This window comes from Equus caballus, chromosome 15 (genome assembly GCF_041296265.1).
Source record: "Equus caballus isolate H_3958 breed thoroughbred chromosome 15, TB-T2T, whole genome shotgun sequence".
NCBI classification, from domain to species: Eukaryota; Metazoa; Chordata; class Mammalia; order Perissodactyla; family Equidae; genus Equus; species Equus caballus.
Genome location: NC_091698.1, coordinates 52,077,250 through 52,104,675, shown reverse-complemented (window position 1 = coordinate 52,104,675; position 27,426 = coordinate 52,077,250). Strand labels below are relative to the sequence as shown.

Here is a 27,426-nt window from a genome sequence, read left to right as displayed (position 1 = left end):
ACTCGTCCGGGTGTGTTTCTTCGGTCATTTTCCTGTTCACCTAGACGCCTGTCCCGCGGCGGGCAGCTTTGCTCCCTTCATCTTCCTGTCCGCTCACCCGCCTTCTTCACATCTCCGGAGATCGCCTGATTTGGTTGGGGGGGAGCGGCTAAAGATGAAGGGGGCGCCGCAGAAGGCAGAAGGGGAAGCAGGGCGACCGGAGCGCCGGGCGAGGTTTGGAGGAACGGGTGCAAAGGCAAGCTGCGGGGGCAGTGAGCGCCGTAGCGCCTAGGGGCGAGGCGGGCGGGGACTCCGGGGGCTTGGGAGCGGCGGAGGGGGAGAGATTTGGGCAGGGGACGGCGGTGGGGAGAGGAGGAGAAAAACAAGCGCGCCGTGGAGCGGCGGGGACTGCTGAGAGGAGGAGGACGAGATGGCCGGCCGCGGGTGGGGGCTCGGTCCGGGGTCGCCCCAGGGGGGGGCCGGGCCAATCACGGTTCCGGGGAGCGGTCGGCGGCCGGGGGAGGTGCGCCTGGGAGGCGGTGCAGGGCGCCCCGTCCGAGCCCCATCTCTCGACTCCACCGATTTACTCCATATTGGATTCTCACCGCCGCCAACAGGAGGAGGAAGTAGGGCGGAAGCGATGACGTCTTCCCAGCGGCCAGAGGTGGTGGAGTGCAAAAAGCTTCCTACTTGCGACCGAAAAAAAAAAAGGGAGAGAGAGAAAAAAAAAAAACTTTGTCCCGCCTACTGAGCATGCCCGTCTTCCTTTCCCCCCTCCCTCCGGGCTTCCACTCCGGGAGGAGCCGTGGAGTGGAGTTGTTTGCTCGGCGTCTGCCTGCCTCCGGATCCCCCTCTGTCAGCGCTCCGGGTTTTAAGAAGCCCGAGAGAAGGGAGGAGGCAGGCAGGAGCTGGGGGGACTCGCACACATCTGGCTCCTGTTTGGTTCCCTCCCTCCTTCCAAACCCCTGGATTAAAAATCCTCGGCGGGGGAAGGAGGGGGCGGAGACGGGCAGCTCTGGGGACAGACTACCACCTACCGTGGGGCGGGAGCGGGGAGCGGGGGCGAGGGGGGGCGCAGGTGCCTTTGCCAAGGCTCTGAATGGCAGAGGCTTTTCAGTTTCACGTGAAGCTTGTGATCTTTTTTTGTCTTGGTAGGAGAACGGGCATTTTTAAGGAATCATTATTTGTACATAAAGAAATAAAAGGTAAATCCAACAGCCCAGAGACGCTTGCATTTCAGTAGAAATGGACTTTCTCGGGTTAAAAGGTAAGCCCAAATATATATTTTAAATTATTCAGTAAATCTCTCTCATGTTGGTGGAGGATGGCCCTTGTCCCAGGCCCTTGCAGGCCACAGTTATTGGGCCAGAGGTTGCCAGCCCATGGGCTTTGGCGCAGTGAGACAGGGAGATGGAGAGCTCGCGTAGTCCTCCTCTCCGTCCCCTTTGTGTTGAAATTATTTGTCCTGCCTCGGCGTAGGATCATGGGCACTGGGCAGGGCTGGCTTCCTGGGCGTGCAACCTGCGCAGCTGCATAGAGATCTTCGAGTCATTTGATGCTCTGCTATTGCAGTCTCGGAATTCTTTATAATGTTTGAACAAGGGGCTCCAAATTTTTACTGTGCTGTGGATCCCACAAATCACCTAGCAGTTGGGTATTTCCTTCTGGGGTTTTGCTAGGGGCAAGAGATCGAGTCCCTGCCCCTTCCTGCTCTCCAAGCACAGTAGATTTTCCATCCTCCTGAATGTGTCAAGCAACTACGTAGAGATTAACTAAATAGCAACCATTGAACAAATTAAGAGGAGAAAATATATGCCTCAAGTGAAGTATACCTAAAAGGTATATGTGTGCATTTGGAGAGCCACAAGTGCTCCAAAGATAGTAAGCGTTTCGCCAAGGTGAAACAACCAGGGTCTTTTTGGACATGGACTAGGGTTCACCCACCTTTGATGCTGAGTGCTGGTGTACGGTGGTGAAAAGGGCACTAGACAGGGGAAGAACACCTGTGTCTGGTTTTCTCCTAGCAGCCCTGAGACCCTGAGTGAGGCTTTTAGCAATTCTTCAGTTTCTTTATAAATAGGGATAACAAGGCCAAGCTTGTTTTTCTCAGTTTTTGAGGCCATTGAAAGCCTATGAGAAATCACCGAACAAAGCAGGATCTTATTATTCTCTAAATCCCCATAAGGCTAAGGCATCTACGCAATTCTCACCTTGCCTATTGTTGCTTTTTTCCTGTAGGTGCTGAAAGAGATCCCACTCAATCACTCCTGAATTTCCAGAAACATAGGCATTTGTCCATGTCAAAATTATCCACTCAACGGGCATCTCTTTGGCTCCACCCTCCAGTTTCAGAGTGCCCAAATGGCAAAAGGCAGGTGAGGTGATTATTAATTTCTGCAGGTAGGCAAGCTGAATCAGTGTCATCAGCATTCATTCAGCCAGCTCTCTGCTAATAGCAGTGAGTGACTGGCCCAGCCCATGGACCAGGCAGCCAGAGGAGCAAAGGAAAACATTCTAAGGTCCAGGATTCCCCAGGTCCCCACCTGATGTCTTAGTGCCAGACTCCAGCAGACCCTTTGGTTCTCTGAGGCTCAGGGTCAGCGTCTGTAGTGTCAGGATAATTCCCACAACATAGGGTTGCTGGGAAGATTAATTGGGTATACAGGGAAGGTACTGTGTTAAGCACACTGCAAACAGAAGCAACCCTTTCTTCTCTGTAGCCAGCTGGATTGCCAAATGCTCCTCCTCCACTCCTGGTCCTTCATGTTCCTCTAAAGAAGACCTCCCAGTTCTCTTCTGCCTTGTTCGTGACCCAAAAGAGGCCTTTTAATGGAAGTGTTCCTAGCAGACCTCCTCTTGGTCTTCTCCATCAATTACTAACTGTGACTCCTGCCGCTCCATAGGATAAATGGCGATATTGGGTGAATAGCTCAGATACGTTTATTGATCTGAATATCAGGGTGTTATCAAAGTCTACTGGATTGTATCACAGATTTAGGGCTCTAATTTAATGACATTTCTGAAAGAGCGAAATACCCACATCCCTGTCTCTCCCCGACAACTGGCAAAAACGGGGAACGCAGCTCTGAACACGATCAAATCAAGGGTGTCGACTCAGAGTGAGATCGTACAGCTTCAAAAGTAATGTCGATCTGCTCGCAACTTCACGCAAACCCAGCAGAGCCCCCAGCAGGACCCCCACGTACCCGCCTCTCAATCCGGAGTTCGGGACGGGGGAGCACCCCTACTCGGGTCCTTCCCGCCGGCCGCCCGGAAAGCCCGGAGCGCGGAAGCGGAGCGACCCTCGGCAGCCGCGGGACGGGCATGCTCAGTAGGCCCGCAGGTCTGGTTTCACTCGGAAGCCAGCCGCGGACCCCGCCCCCTCCCGCCCCGCACGGGCGCCCGGAGAAGCGGACATTTTATCCTTCTCTGCCATCCGCTCCCTCTTTCGTGTCCTTCGCCCCCTGTCTGAGTCCTTCCACCTCTCGCCCATCGGGGTCTGGTAGGGCCGGGAGTATGGATCTCCCCGGGGTGGTGGGAGGGGAGGGATCGATAAATCACTTTCCCCCTTGGGGGGCGTACGGGGGGTGGGTGGTGATTTGGGAGGACTCTACTGTGGCCTGAGGTTTGTGCCGTCGGGCCCGCGGAAGCCCCCCATTGCCGCGTTGCCCCCGCTCCCCGCCCCGCGAGGCGCGCGCAGCTGCGCCCCGGCCTGTCCTCACCTCACCCGCATTCTGCCCCTTCGGTATTTCTCAATGACCGGCGCTCGGAGGACACTTCCGATTGGGGAGGGAGTGGGTATCATTAGCGCTCGGTTTATCAGTTCCTTCCGGTCTGCCCTGAGCCCAGCCCTGCGCGCTGCTTGGCCGCGCCTCGGGCGCTCTGGTGCCTTTATTATTCTGTTTAAATAAGCAGTCCTGTGTGCCAGTGTGTGCCAAGTGAGTTTGTAGGCCAGCTGTCTCCCCCAAGACCCGCCGGCAGGAATGGAAACCCAAGCTTTCGCGTAATGAAGGGGATGATGCAAACTTAGAAGCTGACCCTGCGCCCGGGAATGATGCCCCCCCCACCCCCCCACCGCCCGGCGCGCGTTGTCCCAGTCGGGCATGAATGGCTGGAGCCAGATTGCATAATCGCCGAGGTATAAATAGCAGGCGGGCGGGCCGCTGACGCGCTCGCCGGTACCGTTATCGTGCAATACTTCATCCTCGATGCCGTGCCCTCCCAGGTCATTCTCCCTTTCAGCTGCAATGCTGGGATTTTAAATAGCAGAGATGAAAGGTCCCTGCCTCCCTCCTCCCTTGAGTTCATATATTATGAATGAAACTCCAAGCCTCGCTGCTTCCTGAGGTGCTCCACTTCAGGTAGGGGAGAGGCTCAATGTCAAGGCAGCGGTCCACCAAAATGTGTGGGTGTGCGCGCGCGTGTGCGCGCGCGCGTGGGGAGGGAGAGAAAGCAGGAAATGATTGACAGGGCTGGGAAACCTTGTCGAAAAAATGTAACCGCTTAGGGTTTGCCTCTGGAGTTTCAGTTTACAACTCCACAGGCCTCAGTCAATTTAAGAGCGGATTATGCAAAGGGTCTTTTCGGCTGTGGCTGCTAGCGCTCTCACCGTAGGCCGCCGCCTCTGTGGCAGTGCTGTTTGATTCCGAAGCGCTGGTTTCCTTTCCCATCTGAGGCAGCAAACATCCCCTACTGTAAGAGCCCTGGGGACCTTTGAGGTTCCTGAGAAAAGCTAGTGCAACCAGTTTAGCCATTCTCTAGTTCTAGAACTCTTCTTAGAAGCCTCAGCTATGTGCACAACTGAGGAAGTCTAAAAACTTATTCTTCCCAACTGTATTTCACAATATGCAGTCATTTAAAAAAATGAAAGTCTGCAGGGGTTCCCCCCCCCCTTCTCTTGAACACCAAGTTTCAACTTAATTTCTCAAAATAGAATGACCAGTTCTTCACACATGGATTTCTGGCGTGTGAAACGCATTGGTCAGCTCATTATTTTTCAATGCCCATTTCCCCAGTCTGCGTTTAAAGGGCCAGGTTCTCTATGGGGCAATAGGGATACGGATGTGAATGAACCCAGGGTCCTGCCCTCTCGGGGTTGGGTCAGGTGGGGCAACAGGCCTGTAAAGAAACCTTAGGGCAGTGGAGTAACTTCTCTAAAACATGGGGTAAGAAGAATAGAAAGCAGATCAGGGAAAGGAGGGCTGCCCAGAGGAAGAGGTATTTGAGCTGGGTCTTGAAGGAGGGCCAGAGTGTCGATAGATAACCGGAAATGGAGGAGTCTCCGGGATAGCCCAGTGAACACAAAAGCCCTGAGGCGTCAAACAGAGTGGGGAGGGGGGAACAGAAAGCTCTGGAGAAGGGTAGGAGCGGGGTCAGGGAGGCCACGCTAAAGGAGGTTAGACTATCTTAAAGTCATGGAACCTTTTGTAGGATTCACAGCTGATCTTTGTCCAGTCCCAGTTCATTGCAGTGTCCCCATAGTTACGCAAATGTGGGGCAAATGAGCATCCATTGTTCTGGAATTTAGGGTGTAAAACAAGATTCACAAACTGATAGCCCCTGGGCCAGATAAGGCCCCAGACAAGTTTTGTTTTGCCTGCTGTCTGTTTTTTAAAAAATCAATTTAACATTTTAAAATCAGAATGTTTCACATAAAAATCAAGATTTTTGGCTCCTCCTGAAAAAATTCCAAAGATGTGGTGGCTATGAGTGCCAGATTCCTGCTTGGTTAAGGATTGTTGCTGGGTGCTATGGCCCTGTCTGTCAGGCTTCTGGCTCTTGTAGGCATTTGAGTTTTTGACCTCTGGCATAAAAGAATCTTTTGTGACTAGATCCAGGCCCCTCTCTGAGACCCCAGGTAGGCAGAGCTTGTCACTGGGCACACAGTTTGCGTGAGGAGCCTGGGGCCTCTTGGAAGGAAAGACACCCATCCCCGATCTCCTGCCCCAAGACTCTGGACTCTAGTTAGGCCAGGCAGGTGGGATCAAAGTGGGCTCAGCCTCAGCCCAGGGACGGGGAGCAATGAGGCCCCTAAGATAACAACACATCCCAACTGAGGCTCTGTTTCCAGGACACTCAACTTAAGATAACGAGGCTCGCTGCCAGCAGGGCAGGTGGGGGTTGAAGGGATCAAGTGGAAAAATCACCAAATGGGATCATGTTTGTACCCCAATTTTGTGGAGCAGCTTAGACAAGTTACATAACTAAACATTTTAAGCAAAGAAGGCTAGACTCAGACTTTTTTTTTTTTCCAGCTTAAAAAACAGAAATTTATTTTCTCATAATTCTGGAGGCTGGAAGTCTGACATCAAGGCAGCCACGTTCGTTTCTTGTGAGCCCCTTGGCTTGTGGATGGTCATCCTCTCCCTGTGTCTTCACATGGTCTTCCCTCTGTATGTGTCAGACTTAGATTTTTAATAGATTACTCTAGGCATGGAAGATGGCTTGTAGGAAGCAAAGCAAAGACTGGTTAGGAAGAAATTTTCTTCTTCCATGACAGGAATAACAGTGCATGACAAAGCAGAGTGGCAATGGCCATGGAGAGGGAAAACCAATTCCAAGGACACAGATGGGGGTGAAGTGTCTTGGCTTTATGATCTGTTAGGTATGGGGACTAATGGAGAGGACTTGGGTAATTGGATGGACCTTAGTGCCTTTAACATGATTAGGGTAACAGGTGTGGAGGAGGAGGAGGGCATGGTCGCCGAAGATGGAGAGACGCAATAGACAACTGCTACCACTCAACTCTGGGACCCACAAAATAGATCAGGGATTGAGGAATACAGGGAAGCCAGAACAGGAAAGCAGAACCTAGAGACAGAGATGGAGAGCCAGTTCCCTGAGGACATCATTTGAGCAACTGGATTCTACCTTGCCTGAAGCTGGAGGATGATCGGGACCTTTAAGATTGAATTGGGCTTCTGTCACTTACAGCCAAAAACATTCCAACTACCAAAATAGAAAGCCACATTTTGGATAGTGAAAAAGTGAAAAGTAAAAGGGGAATTTTAGAATGTGTGTTTATAATTTAGCACAGGGTCCTCTGGGGTCAGTGCCAGGGAAATTCACGGAGATGCTGATTTAATAGAACAAACTTCTCCCAGGAAGTTAGTTGGTACGTTTTAGGAGTGTACTGAGCTCTCCTTTTTTTTTTTTGGTACCGAACTCTTTTTTTGGCCTCAACATCCCACTGTCACTACCTGAATTCACATCTCCCATTCCTTTCTCACTCTTAACATCAAGCCTCGTTTCTACTACCTTTAGCCCCAGCCCCTTTCTTCTGTAAAGACCATAACTGAGACAGGAAGCTTACTAATATAAGACAATCAGAGCTTTTAGAATTGGAAGAAAGTGAAAGATCGTGTGTTTATGATAACTGGCTCCAATAAACCAAACGTTTTACCCAAACTTTTTGGAATGGATAAAGAGAAAAGAGGAAAATAAAACTCAGTGAGATACGGTCCCTGTATCAGCCAGCTTTTGCTCTATAACAAACCACCACAACATTTTGTGGCTTCAAACAATAAATATTTTATTATTTATCATGAATCTCTAGTCTCTCAACCTGGGGGGTGTTCAGGCCTCGGCCAGCTGAGCAGGGTCTGGATGGTCCAGAATGGTCTCTCATGTATCTGCTGATTGGCGGGCTGATTAGTCTCGTAGGGCTGGAGCTGGACTAGCTCATCTCTGCTCCACATGATCGGTTATCCTCCAGCAGGCCAGCCCAGATTAGATCACGTGGTGGTAGTGGCAGGGTTCCCAGATCAACAAGAGAGGGCAAACTCCAAAGTGCATGCTTTTTTCAAGCCACTGCTTGCATCACATTTGTTAATATCCTATTAGCCAGAGAAGTCACATGGCCAACCCAGCGTCAAGAGTCAAAGAGCTGGGAAATAAACTCCTTGATGAGAAGAGTGGCAAAGTCACATGGCAAGGGGTATGCATATGAGGATGAGAGAGGAATTTGTAACCATTTTTACAATCTATCTCAGTCTCTCACCCAAATTTCACAATTAGAGAAGGTTATTTATAATAATAATATACATTGATCATATATATATGATAAGCATTATATATTTCCATATACAAATATATGATAAATATATTATAAATTTTACAAACATACTATAAGTATATAAATATATGTATCCTATATTTTTATATAAGTACATATTTATATATATAGGCATACCATTTATATATAGGAGTACTATTGATAGAATTAACTTCTACCTTTACAGTCACTATTTATGGCCAAGTAACTAAAACTGCTTAATGTTTAGTAGATTTGTGCATGCTATAAAACTCTTCTCAAAAATATAGTGAATAAAGAAAGAGACCTTATGAACTTCTTCGTATGCTTGACCTTTTTTCTCAGCCTGAATATCCTGTCTCTGACATGCCTTACTTCTTAAAATAGGTATATCCCTAAAGAGATCTGGGCAATTAAAATGTTTGTAAACAGAAGCATATATAAAAAACACTAGGGAAACTTAACTATTTAAGGTTGCTGAATAATTTGGAAAAGCAAATAATCATCCCTTAATTTTCCTCATTATATTCAGATTTTAGGCATAGTTTTAGGATTAGTTAAAACAAGGTTCACTTACTTTTTTGATGGTAGATGTGGTGCTCATGGTGGTGGAGGTGATGATGGTGGGTGGTGATGATGGAGGTATTGAGAGGTGGTGATGAAGGTAGTAGTGATGATAGTGGTGATGGTGGTGGTGGATTATGGAAATGATGGTGGTGAAGGTGGTGGAAGGATCTGAAATAGAAACCTTCAGTTTGCTGCAAGAGTTTTCTTGTGGTCCTGTTACCAGATCCCAAACGTGCAGGCAACTGGGCAGTAGAAAAACAGTAAGTCAGAGAAGAGAATTGGATAAAGTAAGATGAGATGCCCTGTAGGCCAGGCAATTTCCCGTGATGCCAGGAGGGGCAACTAAGTACTTTTCTTCAGGCCTCAGTTGGGTATCATTTCTTCCAGGGAGGCTTCTCTCTCCTCCCCTCAGCTGGGCCAGGTGCTCCTCCGTTGTACACCCTCATCTTCCTCTGTTCTAGCCCTCTTTACACCTTTCATAATTACATATCTGTTTATCTATACTCCCTTCCCACTAGATTGTAAGCTCACCGAGAGCAGGGACCACATCTTCTTCTCTCTTATTCAATCTAGAGTCACTATGGCACATAGTGGGTACCCTGTAATACTTAGTGAGTAAATGAATGATAAGCCACCATGGCTTGCCTTCTTTCTTTCCCTCTAAAAGCACATTTTGCCCCATGGCATCAGAGAAAGTGCTTTTCTGAATGACTTCTCATTTGTTGCTGGCTCAGCTTGTGGATGTCAGATAAGGGGCTGGGAAGGTCCCTAGTGCAACAGTAATATAAAATCATGGAGAACTAGAGTTCAAAGGTTAAAGAACCACCTGTTTTAAAATGAGGAAACGGGCCCAGATAAGTCAAGTGACTCAATTAAGACCACACAGATAGTCAGGGTCACATCCAGAGCCCAGGAGCTCAAAGTCCAAATTCCATAACTTAGATGCCCTTGTTGGAATAATACGAGATGCGCCCGTGGCACTTATTTCTAATTATACTGGTGGAAAGCAATGTTGCTTATCAGTGTTGCAGCTCATGCATGAAGGGGAAAATGGAGACTTGCTTTTAGCTTTCCAAGACTTTCCAGGGAGATAGATATATATATATATCTTGCACTATGGCTCGCATTAAATTCTAATGGACACTGCTGGTCAGGGGCAATAATGGTAATCCCTTTCTTCAGTTCTTGGTTTGGGGGGCCGCTATCTTTTACTGAGTTTTCGCCCCTGTGTTTTTCCTTACTCTGAATTGTCACAGTACTGCCAATAAAATGCAGGGAGATGTCTTCTAGGGAAACTCTAGGAAAGATTTGAATCCCTGAGAAAAAGAGAGAGATGGGGTGAATAGGAGTTCCCCTTGTTCTCCTGCTTCAGAAATTCTTGTGTGAGGCCGTGATGTTCAGCGCTACCAGGAGGGGAAAGCCAAGAAAATCAAAGGAGAGCTGATCCGGAATCCTGAAATTGCTGAGCTCCTGAGTTAACTAGACTTGGAACTCACCTACTTCTGGACTTCATGTTAAATGAAATAGTAAATCTTTATTGTTTAAGCCACTTTTTGCCAGTGTCTTGTAATTTGAAGCCCAACTGAGTGATTCATACCGTAGTCACTCGTATGCACAGCACTCCCTATTTTAAGTAAATCCCAGCATTTCAACGGCAGGTGCCTGCTTGGTTTGCCACCTTGCAGAAGAGGACTAACCAACAGAGTTGACTTCTAGACACATCTCTTTGAGATGTCATCTGTTGACATTTGTAAGCTGAGAAATTTTTGTTGCTATTCACATGACAACTAAACATTGAACAATCTACAGAAACATAAAAATGTCTAGACTCTGTGCTTACAAGCACATATGTCATATGCTTGTAACATGTGGTGGTTAAAACTCAATGGTTTTGTTCTGTTGTTATTTGCAATTATTAAAGTAAGCCCTGTTCATTGTACAAACGTTTAAAGTGCAAAAAGTATAGTGAAGAAAATAATATCCAGTAATTCCACCACCCAGATATAACCCGTTAATATTTTAAATGTGTATCTTTATAGACTTTTTCTGTATATACAGTAAATATTCTAATAAAATATTATATAGTGTATATTTTAATAAAAATAGGATCATATTAAACATACTCTTTTGTAGTCCTTTAAAAAAAAAGCCTCAGTAATAATATGCATGAGTTCAGAGTCCTAAATGTCTCATGCATGTTTTCCAGAAAGCAGCTATGAGTTGATATCATTCTCTTTGGTCTTAATGTACATATGTATAGGTGTAAAAATAGTTGGCAAATAGTTGACAGATGGGAAAATAGTTTCACATAAATTATTTTATTCTTCTGTGCTCTGCTGTAACCCATCTAAACATCTACCTTAGCATCTATAACAAATGTTGAACCTATTTGCTCAACTAGCTTTCTTTACCAACCAAATCATAAGTTCCTGGAGGGGATGGGGAAAGCAATGACCAAATTAACTAAGTTCTATACATTCGTATCTGTATCTATCAGAATGTGTAGTGCATGCAAAGTAGTCAGTAAATGTTTATAGAATGAACAAAAAATATGGTTATATAGTTTTTGTTCTGTGATTACAATACATATTCTGTAGGCAAATTTACACTGGTCTCATTTCAGACCAGTTAAGATCACACAATGATAAAGATCACAAAAGAAACAAACATTACTTTATCATCATCAACATCGTCATAAATCTTTTAATGGTTCTGGACTTGAAGTTTCTGCCCGAAGTTCTGCCTGCTAGTTCTGGACTTGATTTTTTTTTGGTGAGGAATATTTGCCCTAAGCTTACATCCGTTGCCAATCTTCCTCTTTTTTTTTTTTTTTTTTTGCTTGAGGACGATTAGCCCTGAGCTAACATCTGTGCCAATCTTCCTCTATTTTGTATGTGGGTTGCCTCATGAGCATTGCTGATGAGTGGAGTAGGTCTGCACCTGGGATCCGAACCTGCAAACCCAGGCCACTGAAGTGGAGTGTGTGGGACTTTAAACACTTGGCCTTGGAGCCAACCCCTTGACTTGAATTTTCCACCACTGACATTTTACCCAATACCAGACAGCTCAAAGAGAAGCAGAAAATCCATCAGATATCCCAATATTTCAATAAACCTGATATTTTTGGTTAGCAAGTTTTTAAAAACTCAGATAACAGACCAAATGTGTTCATTTTTATCTTGATACTTGCTGTCACATAGCTGTATAATCTCTTCTTTCCTATCTCTTCTTCCTCATTTCCATTCCCTTGTAAACCCCCCAGAGTCTACCTTTTGTCCTTACCACTTCACACAAACTGCTTCTTGGTGAGCTCACTTCATCTCATTGCCAAATCTGATGGTCTTTCTTCAGTATTGATTTGTCACGTAACTTAGCTGACCACTTCCACCTTCTTGAAACTCTTCCGCCTGTGGCTTCCGTGACCCCAACTCCTGGTTCCTCTTTACCTCTCTGTTTATTCATTTATTCTGCAAAAGTTTTGCTGAGTCCCTGTCCTAAGTTTTATTGTAAGGGTATGCAATAATATTAATAAAGCTGGCATCTACTGAGTGCTTACTAAGTGCCAGGCAATGTTTTTAAGTTTTAAACACTACATGTATGAACTCACTTAATCTCACCAGAGCAGGCACTCGCAAATTTTTTCTTAAAAGTACATATATTTTTGGCTCTGTAGGCCCTATAATCTTATGTCACAACGACTCAACTCAACTATTGTAGCATGGAAGTGGCCACAGACAATAAATAAATGAATGAGCATGGCTGTGTCCCCGTAAAACTTTATTTACATAATAAGTGGCTAAATTGGCCCAGGGGCTGTAGTTTGCCAAGCACGACTCTAAAATCTAAGTTCCACCAGGGCAGGAATTTTTGTCTGTTTTGATATATAACAAATAGTAAGTAAATATTTGGTGAATGAATATTCTCCTTCTAAGATAGGAACTATTCTAATCTCCATTTTACAAATAAGGAAACTGAAGCACAGAGGTTAAATAATTTGCCTGAATTCACCGACTGGTAAGTGACAAATCCAGCATCTAAACCCACATAGTCTGGCGTCGGAGCCTGTGCTCTACAGTGGTGGCACAGAGAAGAAGGTCGGCAGCTATTCTCACAGGAGTCTGGAGAAGTTGTTTTAACTGGATCTTGAAGAATGAAGAATTCACCAGGAAGATGAGAAGAGCAGAGGGAGAGGCCTTGCATTCTGGGTTGAAGAAACTGCAGGTTTACAAAAGCAGGCGCCTGATACAAATGGTGTTAGGAACAAACTGACAGCAAAGGAAGACAGTTGCTTAGGGAGCACGTTCACTTCTCAGTAATTCACATGTCTGGACACAGGGTTTGAGGTGGAAAGTGGTGGAGATGAGACTGAGGAAGTATGCCAGGGGCCTAGGGTGACATGTGAACCGATTTGGATTTTAACTTGGTGGCAGATGGGCTACTGAAGTGTTTTGAGCATAGGAAAGAATGACCATATTTGCATTCTAGGTCAATTTTTTAAGTTACATTTCATTTTAAAATTAGACAATATACGCATATTGTACAACATTTAAAAGCTGAAAAGGTTGTCCTCCTGCCCGTCTCCAGCCGTCCAGCTCCCTGTCCTTGGGGCACCCACTGGTTGCAGTTAGAAAGATGACTTTCACTTATAGTGGGAAGAATGCATTAGGTTGGGGTGAACTGGATGTCTTATTAATTAAGTTAATTTAATTAGTAAAATTAATTAGTGAATTAATTTAATTTTTCTCCTTAGGGTGGATGATAATGAAAAAAGGTTGAGAAAGACCTTTTTTTCTTCCTCTATTAAACAGTTGCTTTATTAAATCCTCTTCAAATGGCTCAAGTTGAGCGTGCATCTCTTTCTGCCCATGTGCCTAAGTGATAATGGAGAGTGAGGCTAGGATGGAGGATAGTTAGCCACACAGTCCATAATCACAGAGAAAAGGCATCATAACATCTTGGTAATAAGCATGGACTGCTGGGATTAGAATCCTGGCTCTGCCATTAAGCAGCTGTATAACCTTAACCTCTCTGTGCCTCTCTGCAAAATGGGAATAAAAATTTTTTTTTTATTCCCATTTTATTTTAGGAGACTATCTCCTAGTGGTTGTGAGGAGATCACTCAATGTGTGTTAACTATTGTTGATGATAGAAGCTTCAAAGGAGGAGGGGGTTTTACAAGAGGGTGGAAGAGTAAAGGTTTAGAAATAGGATTGGGAATGTCGAGGATGTCAACACCACTTCCCATTCCCAAGAGTTGTGGGGCATGGGATAATGAGTAGCATCCTTCCTAGAATTCAGCAAAGGAAGAAAGTTCCTTAGGGAATACATTCACTTTGCAGTTAAGGCAAAGAAGGAACTACGAGGTTAAAGGTGAAAAGAAGTATATTTACAATTGAATAGAGATTTTCCGGGGCACAGAGGAAAGACCTGAGAAAGAAGAGAAGGTGGAAAGCTCAGAGCAGAGGGGCCGATCAGAGATTAGGATAAGGGAGAACAGACCTGATGGGAGGCAGGGCCACCGCGTAGGATAACTGAAGCTGAGCAGGGTAGGGTTTGGGAAACTCTGGTCATATCTAACCAGCTGCCTATTTTTGTAAAGCCCGCAAGCTAAGAATAGTTTTCACGTTTCCAAATGGTTTTTTAAAATTGAAAGTAAGCATATATTTCATGATACATGAAAATGATATGAAATTCAATGTCAGTATCCATAAATAAAGTTTTGTTGGATCGCAGCCATGCCGATTCATTTGCATATTGTCTATGGCTGCTTTCACACTACAATGGCAGAGTTGACTAGTTGCAACAAAGACCGAATGGCCCACACAGCTGAAAATATTTACTATCTTGCCCTTTACAGAAAAAGTTTGCAGGCCCCTGCTCTAATACGTCATTCATAGCCTACAATATGAATGGCATCCCCTGGAGTTGTGCAACACAGGGGACTTGGCCCTAGGAGCACTCATTTTGGATGGTGATAAAGGATTACAGTGAGGAAAGGCATAGATGGAATTACGTAGCCTCAAGGCTGTATTTGGGTTGTGGGCACAAAGTTGTTTTGTTAGAACAAAGCAAGGCTGTCAGTTTGGGTTCAAGCCACCAGTTCTTGGCTGGTGAGGAGCTACGTGTGGTAGATACAACTGGTTGCCCACACAACCTCCATTTCTCCTCTTGTTCCTTACTATCAGAAGCCTGATTTTATCAAGGTGGTAATGTGCCCTGTTAAAAATAATCATCTCAAATAAGAAAAGTGCTCAACAAATGTTGGGGATGTGTCAAAAGGACACAGAAGTCAGCTTAATGGATCTCCTAATGGCCAATCTGCAACAATTTGAGCATCAAAATAAATAATTATAGTAATGGATTATAACCCATTGAAGAGAATAGGAATCTGTGAGTCCATACTGAAATAAATAAACAAATAAATAGAGGAGGAAGAAATGTTCTTCTATAAGGTAAAAGACAAACCAATAAATTATAGAATGAATGACAGAATTAGAAAATCACCATCTTGCAATCACCATACTACTATTTCAGGCAAGATCATCAACAGATGCTAAAACTAGTAGGTGAAAGTTTGATGAGAAACACAGTATTTATATAGTCTCGAAGCATGTCCCACAAATTCTTACTAATTTAATTTCAAAGGGTACAATAGTAACTTTGTAGTAGGGAAAGTCACCAATACCACTTTACCACCTTAACCAATGACTCAAAGTTAATATCACCAGTAATAGGACAAATCAAAATTATGTGCCTCCTGATATGATGTCCTGAGAAGGACACCACATCACTTCTGTAGTACTCTAGCCAAAAACATGTAACCTGAATCATGAGAAAACATCAGACAAACCCAAATAAGGGATGTTCTACAAAGTAACTGGCCTGTGGTCTTCAAAAATGTCAATGACATGAAAGATAAAGACAGTTTGAGGAAATTTCTAGATTAAAGTAGACCAGAGCAACATGGCGACAAAATGCAAGGTGTGATCCTGGATTGGTTTCCAGACTAGAAAAAATATTTTTCTTGGCAATAAAGGACATTAGTGAGACCACTGGCAAAAGCTGTAGATTAAATAATAGCATTATATGAATATAAATGTTCTGATTTTGATCATTGTAACTATGGTTGTGTAAGAGAAGATCTTTATTTTTAGGAAGTAAAGTATGTAGAAGTAAATGTGTGAGAGAGAGAGAGAAAATGATAAAGTAAATGTGGGAAATGTTAATATTTGGAAATTTTGGGTGAAGGATACGCAGGAATTCTTTGTACTCTTTTTGCAAGTCTTCTGTCGGTGTGAAATTATTTCCAAACGAAAAGTTAAAAACAAGAAAACACCTCATCTCCTTCAGGTACCCAGGCAGGGAGCTATTTGTAGTCTCAATTCTGGCCCATGAGTTGTAGTTTTTAGTCTAATGAGTGGGGCTTCTCAGAAAACTACTGTTTTTCTGGTAAAAAGGGAGAGGCTTGGCAAGTGTCTTTTGCCCTTTGCCCTTCCCTTCTTCCTCCTTGGAGTGAGGGATTAATGCCTGATGTGGAGCAGCCATCTTATGATCATGAGGACAAAAGGAGCTGGAAGGAGCATGAGTCTTGATGGCTTCATTAAGCCCTGCCTGGACTGCCTTCTAGATATGAAGTTAATTAATCCAGTGTCAGTCAGATTTCTGTTATATGCAGCCAAATGCAGTTCCAACTGAACCGGAACATCTAAGGCTCCCAGTGGTGTTCAGAGTTTGGAGGTAGTGTGGCTTGACTGCTCAGTCTTCCTTATGAGCAACTGCTTTTAATGACCCCTTAAGTGTTGATGATCCCTAAGTTTGGGTCTTCTTTCTCCTCTCTCTCTATGGTCTCCTTGGGCTACCTCATCCACTCCTACTTACCATTTAAACTCTGATGACTCTCAAATTACTATCTCCAGCCTGGAATTTTCCCCCAAACTTCAGCCCACATATCCAGCTACCTCCTGGAAACCTGTCTATGGTCCATAGTCACTTCAACAGTTATAAAGCTGAACTTTCTTTTCAGACAGACAGACACACACACAGAATACACACACACACAGAATACACACACACATTCTCTCTCTCTCTTCTTCCAACCACCATCCAACCACTTTTGCAAGTCAGAAGCTCAGGAATCAGCCTCTCGTCTTCCTATTTTCTCACCCCCTACATGCAATTAGTGATTCATGTCTTGATGACTCTATCTCCTAAATAGTTTCTGAATCCATTTCCTCCTCTTCATTCTTATTACTCTGAGGGTGGATGCCCTCATCATTCTTAATACTCTGAGGGTGGGTGCCTCATTGTCTCTCACTGGTATTTTTTCATTAAGCTTTTAAACAATCTCCCTGTCTCTGTCCTCTGTTCCTCTTAATGCATACTGCTGTCCATTATCTTTCTAAAACGTAAATATTATCACCACACTTTCCTACTTAAAAATTTCCTGACACTTCAACTGCTCATGGTAATAGCTTTTCCCCCCAAATTCCTAATGTGGTAGGACAATGCTCACAGAATAACCTCCTTCTCTTGGCTGCCCTTCCGTGCCATGTCTCTATAAGAGAAGAATTGTTGACTGCCCTGGTTAGTTCAGTATATTCTTAGGAGGCACCTTCTCCCAGGTGCCGGGAAACCAGTAATCTTCCCGTGTTCCAGTGCTGTCTTACAGCAAGTTGTGCCTCATTTTATTCCATGTCAGATAACCTTCAGTGTCCTTTCATTTGTAGCAAAAATAGATTTTATGTGTTGATTGAAATGAGGCGTTGGGGCCACTGTGTGCACAGTCTGTATATGGTGGCCCAGGTAGGTGAGCTCTAGGGATGTTTATAATGCAACCTGGCTCCACACTGTGGGTCTCTTGTTGCATTGACTCCTTTTGAGCTAAGCAAGCCTGAGTTCCTGAGACTGCTTCCTCCATTTCCTGAAGCCAGCTGCTGGGGCTTGGGTGGGATGGGAGAGTCAGCAATAGAGCAGAAAACAAGGTTACTCAGCTTTGGAGGCACCAGCCATCAGCCCTATCCTTTAATAACTGTCCCTGCTCTCTTCCTAGGAAAGTACTTTTTTTTTTTTTTCAAAACCCAGATCAATGGATCCATGTAAGGCTTCCCTCACCCAGGCAGAGTTAGACATTCTTCCTAGGAGCTTCCGTGCTACCTACCATGCTATAATGCAATTACATATTTGCGTGTCCATTTTTCTGCTTTTGGTTTCCAGCATCTGAACACAAATCTTACTCTTTTTTGTATGTCCCTCCATGAGCATATGTCCCCACAGTGGAGCCTGATGTGGGGAATAATCAGTAAGTGTCCGTTGATTGATTAAATGAAGAGATGTTTCTTCTAGGTTCCAGGTGGAGCTTAGTGGAAAGAGCTGAGCCCTGGGTAGCATTCCCAGTTAGTTCTTCTGCTAACTAGCTTCATGACCATAATCTCTCAAAAGCTCCTTCCCCTCATCAATGAAGTAGACACAATAACACTTGCTTTGGAAGAATTGTTTTGAAAATTATAAGAGTTAACTGATCATTTATTTATTCAGTTGTAGGGATGCACTAAATGCCTTTTGTGAACCAGGCACTGTGTTAGGTACTGGGGGTATAACATTGTCTTTTCCTCATAAAGCTTTTCAATCTAGCAGGAAAGACAAATGAATAAACAAGTATCTACAATAAAATATAGTGAGATTATAACAGAAAAAGAACAAGATACTATGGGAACATAGAACAGGGGGCATAATCCAGTCTAGGGGGTCAGGAAAGACCTCCCCAAAAAGTGTGAAACAATTGTAAAGTACTGTACTCACTGTCAGCTAGGGTATGATTACTATAGATGAGACTGCTCTTGGGTTTATAGGAGGCAGGTATCACACAACACGAAGTAAGGCTTCCCGGAAAAGGTGGAATGCCAAGCTGAACCCAACTTCCTTTGGTTGCTGACCAATCTCCATCAGGAGGGCATGCCTTTTGAATAGTGTTTTCAGGACTGGGGATGGATTTGCCTTCATCTGTCCATACTCCAACTCGCCTTGTGGTTCTAAGAAACTGAGCCCTCTAGTTAAAGAATATAAACCACAGAGACAGGGAATACTGAAGGGAAATCTGAGGAGCCAGTGATGTTTGTAGGCAAGGCAACAACGTAATGCTCTTGACTTATGTCTTCAAATGCATCCAGAATCTGACTGGCTTCTCACCACCTCCTCTGGAACCCCCCTGCCCACCATCATGGGTCACTGGGACAACTCTAAAAGCTTCTAAATTGGTCTTCCTGTTTCTGCTTTCGCCCTCCTACAATCTGTCTCCATACATATTCCAGCTCTAAAATTTTTTGTTCCTAACTTAGGGGACATTAACTTGAAGAAAATCAGCTGTTTGCCAAGAAAGGAGGGCTTGGATGAAAGAGGATGGAAGGAGGCTTGTCTCACTTGCAGGAGGAGGAAACGCAGGTAAGTGCTGCCTGTCTACTTCACAGTGGGAACCTCTGGTAAATAAGCCTTGCCCTGTTGTTTTGGTATTAAAGGGTTTTTAGATAAGCCCCTGCTCCTTCACCCTTTCCCAGACTCCCCTCCTCCACATTTCCCACACATCCCTGACTTGTTTCCCTGCCTGCAAATATCTCATCTCTCTGCCCCCTCATCTCCTTCCCAGTCTTTTCCTGACTCACCCTTCACTGTCTCTCCCAGCAATGCACAAATAGTCTCTTGTCTATCAAAGCCAGCTCCAAACAATCATCGTAATGTCCAGACTTGGGGGAGAAGCAGGGGAGCCAGCGCCCGTTTGGTCAGCTCCTGAGTGTGCTGAGCGTAAAGGCTGGACACTCGACGTGGCTTTGCAGAGAGGACAGTTAACCTGACCCAGCCTTCACACGGGACTGCATCTGCCACAGATGATCTATTTCAGATCTTGCCACTTTTCAAATGCCAGCAAGGTAAGGAACAGAGACAACATTTATTCCAACACCTTTATTTTTCTTCCCCCAATTTTTAGTTCAAATTTTTTCAAAGTACAATAAAGTTGAAAGAAAAAGCAATGAAATCCATGAGTTCTTCACCTAGATTAACAGTTATCATTTGCTCTCTTTCTCTCTCCTCTTTTTTTCCTCTCTTACACATTTGAGATCATCTATTCTATATCCATCTATCTATCTACCTACCTACATATACATACATGACGAACCTCTTGAAAGCAAATTGCAGACAACTTGGTACTTCACCCTAAATACTTTATCATGCATTTCCAAAGAATAAGGATATTTTCCTGCACAACACAATCTCATAATCATACCCACAATATTTAACATTAGTGAAATAGTATTATCTAAAATATAGTCCAAACTTTTCCAGTTGTTCTAAAAATGTCTTTTAAAGCCCCCTGCCCAGTCCAATCAAGGGTCAAGTACTGCATTTTTGCATTTGGTGGTTGTGTCTCTTTGGTTTCTTTTCATTTAGAACAGTCCTCTCGCCTGATTTTCTGTTGTTGTTGTTGCTTTTGTCTTTCATGACACTGACATTTTGAAAGAGTCCAGGCCAGTTGTCCTGTAGAATGGCTCCAATCTAGATTTGTCAGATCATTTCCTTGTGATCAGACACTCTGAATAAACATTCTCTGGCAAGAATATTACATAGGACATTTTGAGTATTTCCCATTGCAAATCATCAGGATGTGTATAACATCAATTTGTGGCATTATCAGTGATGGTCAGTTTGACTGCTTGGTTCAGGCAGTGGCCATCAGATTTCTCTATTGTAAAGGTACTTTTTACCCTTTGTAATTTATAAGGAATAAAAGGAGGGTAATACTTTGAGACTGGGAGATATCCTGTTCCCCAAAAATCTTTCACCCAACGGTTTAGTAACTTTTTTTTTCTGCTTTATCTCCCCAAATCCCCCCTGGTATATAGTTGTATATCTTAGTTGCAGGTCCTTCTAGTTGTGGCATGTGGGACGCCGCCTCAACGTGGCCTGACGAGCGGTGCCACATCCGCGCCCAGGATCTGAATCAGCGAAACCCGGGGCCGCTGCAGCGGAGCGTGTGAACTTAACCACTCGGCCACGGGGCCGGCCCCCCTGGTTTAGTAACTATTGATGATCCTTAGTTAAAGCATTTATTAATTACATCAGTGGTTGCAAAATGATGAGTTTTTAAATTACATCACTCCTACTCCAGTTTAGTAGCTGGCATTTAATTGTAAAAAAAAAAGTGCCCCATCCCACCTTTTGTTTAACTCTGAATTCTAAATTCCTTTTTTGTTGTTTCATTCAATGTTATAATCCTTTATTATCATTTTTAGTGCTCAAATTGTTCCAAATTTGGCCAATAGAGCCAACATCTTTAACTTTTGAAGATTTATATTGACTTCTAAGATTATCATTCCAAGGCAAACAGTCGTTTCCTGCTGCATTTTTTTTTGGAGTGGGATTTGGGATTAGATTTTGGACAAGAAATTTGAAGACCTAACCAAGATTATGTGTTCTGAGATGTGTAGCCATTTGAAGAATTTCTAGTTGGCTTAAACCACATGTGCTCATGGAATATGAATCAGGAAAAAAAGAAGAAATTAATTCATTTAGTAGGAAAAGATGAAGTCATAGAGGTATTTGAGACACTACCGTTTTCATTACACCATGAAGTTAGCTGACATTAGAGAATATTTTCTTTTAATCTAGAACCTTCCAGGGCAATGCCAAGCTTAAGAGAGCCAATATGGTTCATCAGAACAAGGCTTTGTAGCTGTATACAACCGGTTCAAATCCAAGGTCTTTCCCAGCTGTGTGACTATGGGCAAATTACTTCACCTGTCTCACCTCAGTTTCCTCTTGTATATAATGGGAATACTGTTAACCACTCTAAAGAGTTTGTAATGATTAAAAATAGTGTAGTTTTAGTGCTTGTCAACTAGTAGGAACTCAGGCAAGTCACTCCTTTCAGAAGAGAAGTAGAAAAGGGAACTAAGTTGGGTTACGAGAATGACTAAAAGCCTGTCTTGTAGTAGCTGAACAAATGTAAGCGAGCAAGCTGCACCAAGGTTGGTACAGTCTAGCACCATTCCCTCTGCTCGTGTAAGCCTGTGGCAAATACATCTCAAATGCTGGAATATAAGCTCCATGGGGCAGAGATTTCCATCTGTCTTATTCACTGTTTTGTCCCCAGTGTCTAAAACATAGTAGGTGCTTATTAGACATCTTTTGAATGAATGAATGAGTAAATGAATGAGTGAGTCAGTACAGCTTACCAGATAAAATAGAGGCAACCACTGCTTACGTAACTCAAAAGTTTCAGCCTCTACCCTTCTCCCCCTTTTCTAAAGTTGGATTCCTCTGACGTAAAGTGGTGTATCAGTCAGCTACTGCCACAGTTATGCTGTCTCACAAATTATCCTGAAGCTCAGTTGCTTAAAACAACACTCCTTTATCCTTATGCTCATAGGTCTACAGGTTGACTTGACTGAGCTAGGTTGACCCTTGGCTCTGGCTCCAAGCTCCAGGTTGGATTCAATGGTGTTTCCTGTGTCTCTCATCCTCCTTGGACCAGTGGCTACCTGGGGCATGTGATCTGTTCCCTGTATCTCATTCTGGGGCCCAAGGTGTAGGGTATGGATGTTGGTGTGGGCATGGTCTCTCTAAGCTGAGTTGACTTTTAGGTTTTCCCATCACTGTAGCTGTAGTATGAATAGTCATTCTCCTGACAATTTCAGTGGGTGATTTTTGGATCTGCTAGATACAGACATACACACACTGCACATTCCCCTGTCAAAGACGAACATGAATTCTCAGAGGCAGTACAAGCTACTAGGAATAAGAAAGGAGCCATGTACCTCTTAATGGATGCTCTCCTACCTCCTGAACTTTCTGGAAGGGATTTGACCAAATTCTTAGCCGAGAGCTCTTATTCTCAGTTTTCATGGAGGTAAGAGTAGGGAGTGGTTTATTCTCTAAGTTACACATGTATAGCAAATTATGGTAAGATGAAGAAAAAGCAATGTGATTACAACAAGCATTTACAGTTCTCCTTCAGCCTTCCATCCAAACTCCAACTTCTTCCTGCCACCCAACACCCCTGTGTCTTAAAACAGGTGACTTTACAGGTAAAATCATCAGAGAGGAGATCCCGCAACCTATCTCTGCATCCCCAACCTACCATCTTTTCCACATCCCCACCCACATTCGCTTTCTTCTCTTTTCCCACCCAAGGCCAGTCCTGCCATCTCTGCTGAAATCCCACTCTATGTTTCCTCTGTACACCTTTCTCTCTTCTCTCTTCAATTTCTTTCTCACCAAGTGTTTTTTCCTTTGGCAATTTAAATCTCTTCCATCTAAAAAACAAAAAAACCTCATTCTTGACATTGTATCTCCCTCTAGATTCTACCATACAGAGTTGTCTATGAGAATCTAAATAAAGAAGGTAAGAGGACTCCTATGGGAAATGGTGACCCTTGGGAAATAAAGCTGATTGAGAAAGGGTATGTCAGATAGGGAGATAAATGTTCCGTTGTTTGATGGTGAAGGAAACAATCAACAAAGAATTAGATTTAATGAGTGAGTTCAGGAAGATTGCTAGTGAACATACAAAAATCAATAGCATTTCTCTATAGTAGCAATAATCATCTAAAAATGTAATTAAAATATAAAAGAACCTTCACTATAGTCATCAAAAAGCACAAAATATCTAGGAATTAGCCTAACAAATTTTATCGGCTGAATGGTATTCCCCCAAAATTCATATGTTGAAGTTCCGAACCCCTAATACCTCAGAATGTGGCTGTATTTAGAGATAGGGTCTTCAAAGAGGTAATTAAGTTAAAACAAGGTCATTAGGGGGCCCGAACCCAATATGACTGGTGTCCTTACAAGAAAAGGAGATTAGGACACAGACATGCGCTGAGGGAAGACCATGTGAAGACACAGGGAGAAGATGGCCATCCTCAAGCCAAGGAGAGAGACCTCAGAATGAAACTAACTCTGTGGAGCCCTTGATCTCAGACTTCCAGCCTCTAGAATTGTGAGCAAATAAATTTCTGTTGTTTGAGCCACTCAGCCTGTGGTACTTTGTTATGACAGCACTAGCAAACTAATACAGCAAGAAGAAACAAAAGTTTTGTTGATAAAATTTTAAAAACTCTAAGCAAGTTCTTTTTCCCTTTGCCCCCTCTCCTTCCTGCACAGCTTGGTGTTTAGCCATTAAGTGGGAAAGAGCAAGGTGGGTTTCTGTGGTTGGGGGATGGGAGCCAGTGGCAGAGCATCAGGTGTCACAGCTGGTGCAGAGTGAGGGGCGCGTGTGTGTGTGTGTGTGTGTGTGTGTGTGTGTGTAGGAAGGGGTAGTGGCCCAACACGGAATTCAGATTCCAGGTGGGGTGGAATGAGGAAAGTATCTCTCCAGAGAGATATCCTGATGACGAATAAGTTTGAAGGATCAAATATACAACGTGGCAACTATAGTTTATAAATAATAGTATACTGTATACTTGAAATTTGCTGAGAGTAGATCTTGAGTATTCCCATCACAAGGAAAAAGAAGTCAGCTAGATGGAGTGATGGATGTGTTAATTAGCTTGATTGTGGTAATCATTTCACAATATATACATATATCAAAGCATCACGTTGTGCACTTTAAATAAATAGAATAGTTTTGGTCAATTATTCCTCAGTAAAGCTGGGGGAATATTTTTTTTTAAAGCCATAGTAATAAAAACAGTGTGGTATTGATGCAAGAACAGGCAAATAGGCCAATGAAAGAGAGTTCAGAGACAATTGCATCCATGTCTGAGAATTTAGGTGTACAATATAATTTATAAATCAATGGGCAAGGGATGAATTATTTACTACATGGGGTTGGCTCACCTTGTGGAAGAAAATTAAGCTAAATTGCTATCTAAACCCATATATAAAACTGGATGATAGGGAGGTTAAAAACCTTAGCCTGAATGGTAAAATTTGAAAGTTAATAGAAAAATATGTAGTGGAATATTTTGTGACCTAGAGTTAAGGAAAAACTTCTTAAACAAATCATAAAAAGCACAAAATCATAAGCCAAAAAATCCAATAAATTATATTACCTTAACAAAGAGAATTTCTCAAAGAGGGTGCCATGGACAAAATTAATAGACAGCTGACAGAATGGAAGAAGACACTATTTGCAATGTCTGAAACAAACCAGGGATTAATACCTAGAAGGTACAATCAACTTCTACAAAATCAACAAGAAAAAGAGAGCCACCCCAACAGGAAAACAATGGTCAGAATTATGTTTATTTTTTATGTGAGGGAAATGGGGCTCCAAGAGGTTGTAGCATGAATGTTCCTGCTTCCCATCGCTCCTCAGTTTAGCAGACAGGAGAGCAGCGAGGGTGGCATTGAAGTAGTCATGGAGGTGGCAAGAAGTGTTTGGAATCCAGATATGTTTTGAATGCAGAGCCAGCAGGATTTGCTGATGCATCGAATGTAAGGGATGAAAGAAGTAAAGGCATTAGGGACAACTCCAAGGTTTTAAGCCTAGTCGACTGGAAGGATGGATTTGCATGAGACTGGGACGCAGAAGGCTGTGGCTACAGCAGGTCTGGGTCGGGGAAGATCAGGTGTTCCATCTTGGACATGTTAAGTTAGTGATGGCTCTGTCGTTTAACACTATGCAAGCCACTTAATTGCTCTATGCCTCTGTGCCTCAATTTCCCTTTCTGTAAAGTTTTCAAATCTTGGGGTATTTTTCTTTTGCTCTCAGAAGGAATCTTGGAGAGTATTTAGTCCATCTTCCGCACTTTACAGATGAGGAAACTGAGGCCCAGAGGAGGAGCGTATAATGCTAGGCCTGGACCCCCGGCCTCTCATTTCCTTTTAGCGATCTTTCTTTTCTGTGGCATTTTGTCTCCTCTGCTTGAACGAAACAAAAAGAGTAAAGACTGTAGAAGAGCCCAGCTCTGTGTAGGGTGGGATACAAACGCTTGAGATCCACGCAGTGATGAGCTGCAGGACATGGCTTCCTAGTTTCCTTTCAAGGTCACCTTGACTGAAAGATAAGGGCATCTGTAGGTCCTATAATCCTCCACTCCCTTTCTTCTGGTGGCAATAATATAAGTAGCACATACTTTCCCCTCGTTAAAAGGGGGGCCTTCTCAGTCAATTTGGAGCCATGCTCCTGTCGCTCCAAACAAAGCAGATTGTTCTCCCTCCCTGTGAGCACAAGTCTACCTGGTGAGTGGGCACTTGGCCTGGACTTGGGGAAGAAAGCAACTGCCCAGGAATCCCACCTTGTCTACAGCTGTGCTGGAAATGCCATCATCAGTGATAATAACTAATATTAGTTGAGTACTTCCTGATGCTGCATCGGTGAGCCGAGGAGTCGAAAGAAAGATTTCTTAGACTCTCAAGATCTGGCAGTAGTGCTCTTTTATTTAGAGAATAGTATAGAATAGCATGGGGACAGGACCCATGGGCAGTCAGAGCTGCTGCTGCTGCCCCGAGTTGAGGGTTAGGGCTAAATTTAAGGCATGGGTATGTGAGTCATCTCTTTACAAGACAAAGGAAAAAAAAGTTAAAATGGTACCAGTGCCGGTAGGGTCTGGCCATTGGGCGGTCCCACAACTTTTAGATAAGAATCAAACCGGATTGAGTAAATGGCAGAAGTCACCGCTCAAATATTATCTTCAGCTAAAGACAAAGGAGGATTTTGGGGTGGGGGGTCAGTTACATGAGGTTGCCAGACAATAAACAACTTAAGTTCTTGCCTTCCCCATTAAGAGTTTCCAGAGATAAGGCCATCCCCCCTTCCTCCTGGCGCAGAGAGGGAGGCATGGAGATTTCCTTCACAAATGCGATTGTCTCTGATCAAAGGGCAAGCAAATTCCACTCCTTGGAGCCTGGTTCTCATCTGCACTTTTAAAATTAACCAGCCTAAAAATCCTCATCATAAACTGTTTTAAAATTAAGCAGCCTAAAAATCCTCATCACTTCCCATGTGCCAGGTGCTGTTCTAAGTATGCCACGTGTACCCATTCAGTTAGCCTACCAACTATCCTGTGAGAAATGGTACTATTCATATCAAATCCCTTTTAGGGATAAGGAAAACAGAAAGGTTAAGTAACTGGCCTAAGGTCTCTCACTGGTAATCAGGAGCAGAAGCAGGATCTGAACCCAGGAAGTCTGGCCTAAGGACCCAGGCCAATGTTTACTACGTTACACCATCCCTGGTAATTAGACACTGCACTGGGGGTTTACTTCTGTAAATGTCTTTTTTTTTTTTTTTTCAATGCAGCCATCTTACACTGAGAAGCTGACAGGGAAATCCATTTTCAATCATTCACACTGCCATGTAACTTAGATTCTTAGACAATTTCCTGTCCACTTGAGAGTAGATCATCAACACACTAGAGGTTTTGACATTGAGGAGGAAGCGTTTCACACATGGAATTAACATTTACTGGGCACTCATTGGGATTTGACATATGTTATTTATAGAACTCTCCAGATGTCCCTGCTGGGTAAGAATTACCTTCTTTTATGTTTGAAGGGAGATGAGGATCCCAGAAGTTGGAGGCTGAGTTTGGTCCCTGGGCATTCCCAGTGGCTGCATGAGGCCCTGGGACACTTAGAGCAGACTTGGAAGATGGAAAGGCCCTCTGGAAGGGAGTGGCAAGACGCAAAAGCCACACATCATAGTTCTGTGTACCTCTGGACCTAGGAAACACAGTTGGTTTTACTCAGTGACAACAATTGGGGCAGCCAGTACCTCCCCACCTCTCAGGCGCTTCCGTGCCAGGGTGGAAGATAAGGATATGGCAACACGCTCTGTAATTGCAGTTTAGTGCCTCAGCTCACCGGAACCCTCTACTGCCTACAGGGGCATTTTAGTGGTTGCGGACAGAGCA

The 27,426-nt window shown here is 43.8% G+C and overlaps 1 protein-coding gene and 1 long non-coding RNA gene across 4 annotated transcripts in view; one reads left to right on the top strand and one right to left on the bottom strand.

The window, feature by feature from the left end:
• SPRED2 (sprouty related EVH1 domain containing 2) overlaps nucleotides 1–3,749 on the bottom strand; it is a 117,325-nt gene extending 113,576 nt beyond the window's left edge. The window contains exons 1-2 of one of the 2 annotated variants that reach the window (XM_070236294.1): nucleotides 3,702–3,749; nucleotides 3–665 (exon numbers count right to left, since the gene is read on the bottom strand). In XM_070236294.1, coding sequence (XP_070092395.1) covers nucleotides 3–28 — 26 coding nt within the window. In that variant the 5' untranslated portion in view covers nucleotides 29–665; nucleotides 3,702–3,749. Of the gene's footprint in view, nucleotides 1–2; nucleotides 802–3,701 lie in introns of those variants that run through there. The other variant, XM_023618976.2, reaches the window with a different exon arrangement.
• LOC111768080 (uncharacterized) lies at nucleotides 951–23,602 on the top strand. 2 transcript variants are annotated; one of them, XR_011426419.1, is made up of 5 exons: nucleotides 951–1,246; nucleotides 2,218–2,354; nucleotides 18,913–19,015; nucleotides 19,253–19,497; nucleotides 20,483–23,602. It is a non-coding gene; the product is annotated as an uncharacterized lncRNA (long non-coding RNA). The 2 variants fall into 2 exon arrangements; XR_011426420.1 differs by having other exon boundaries at nucleotides 20,470–21,453.
• Nucleotides 23,603–27,426: the final 3,824 nt, after the last annotated feature.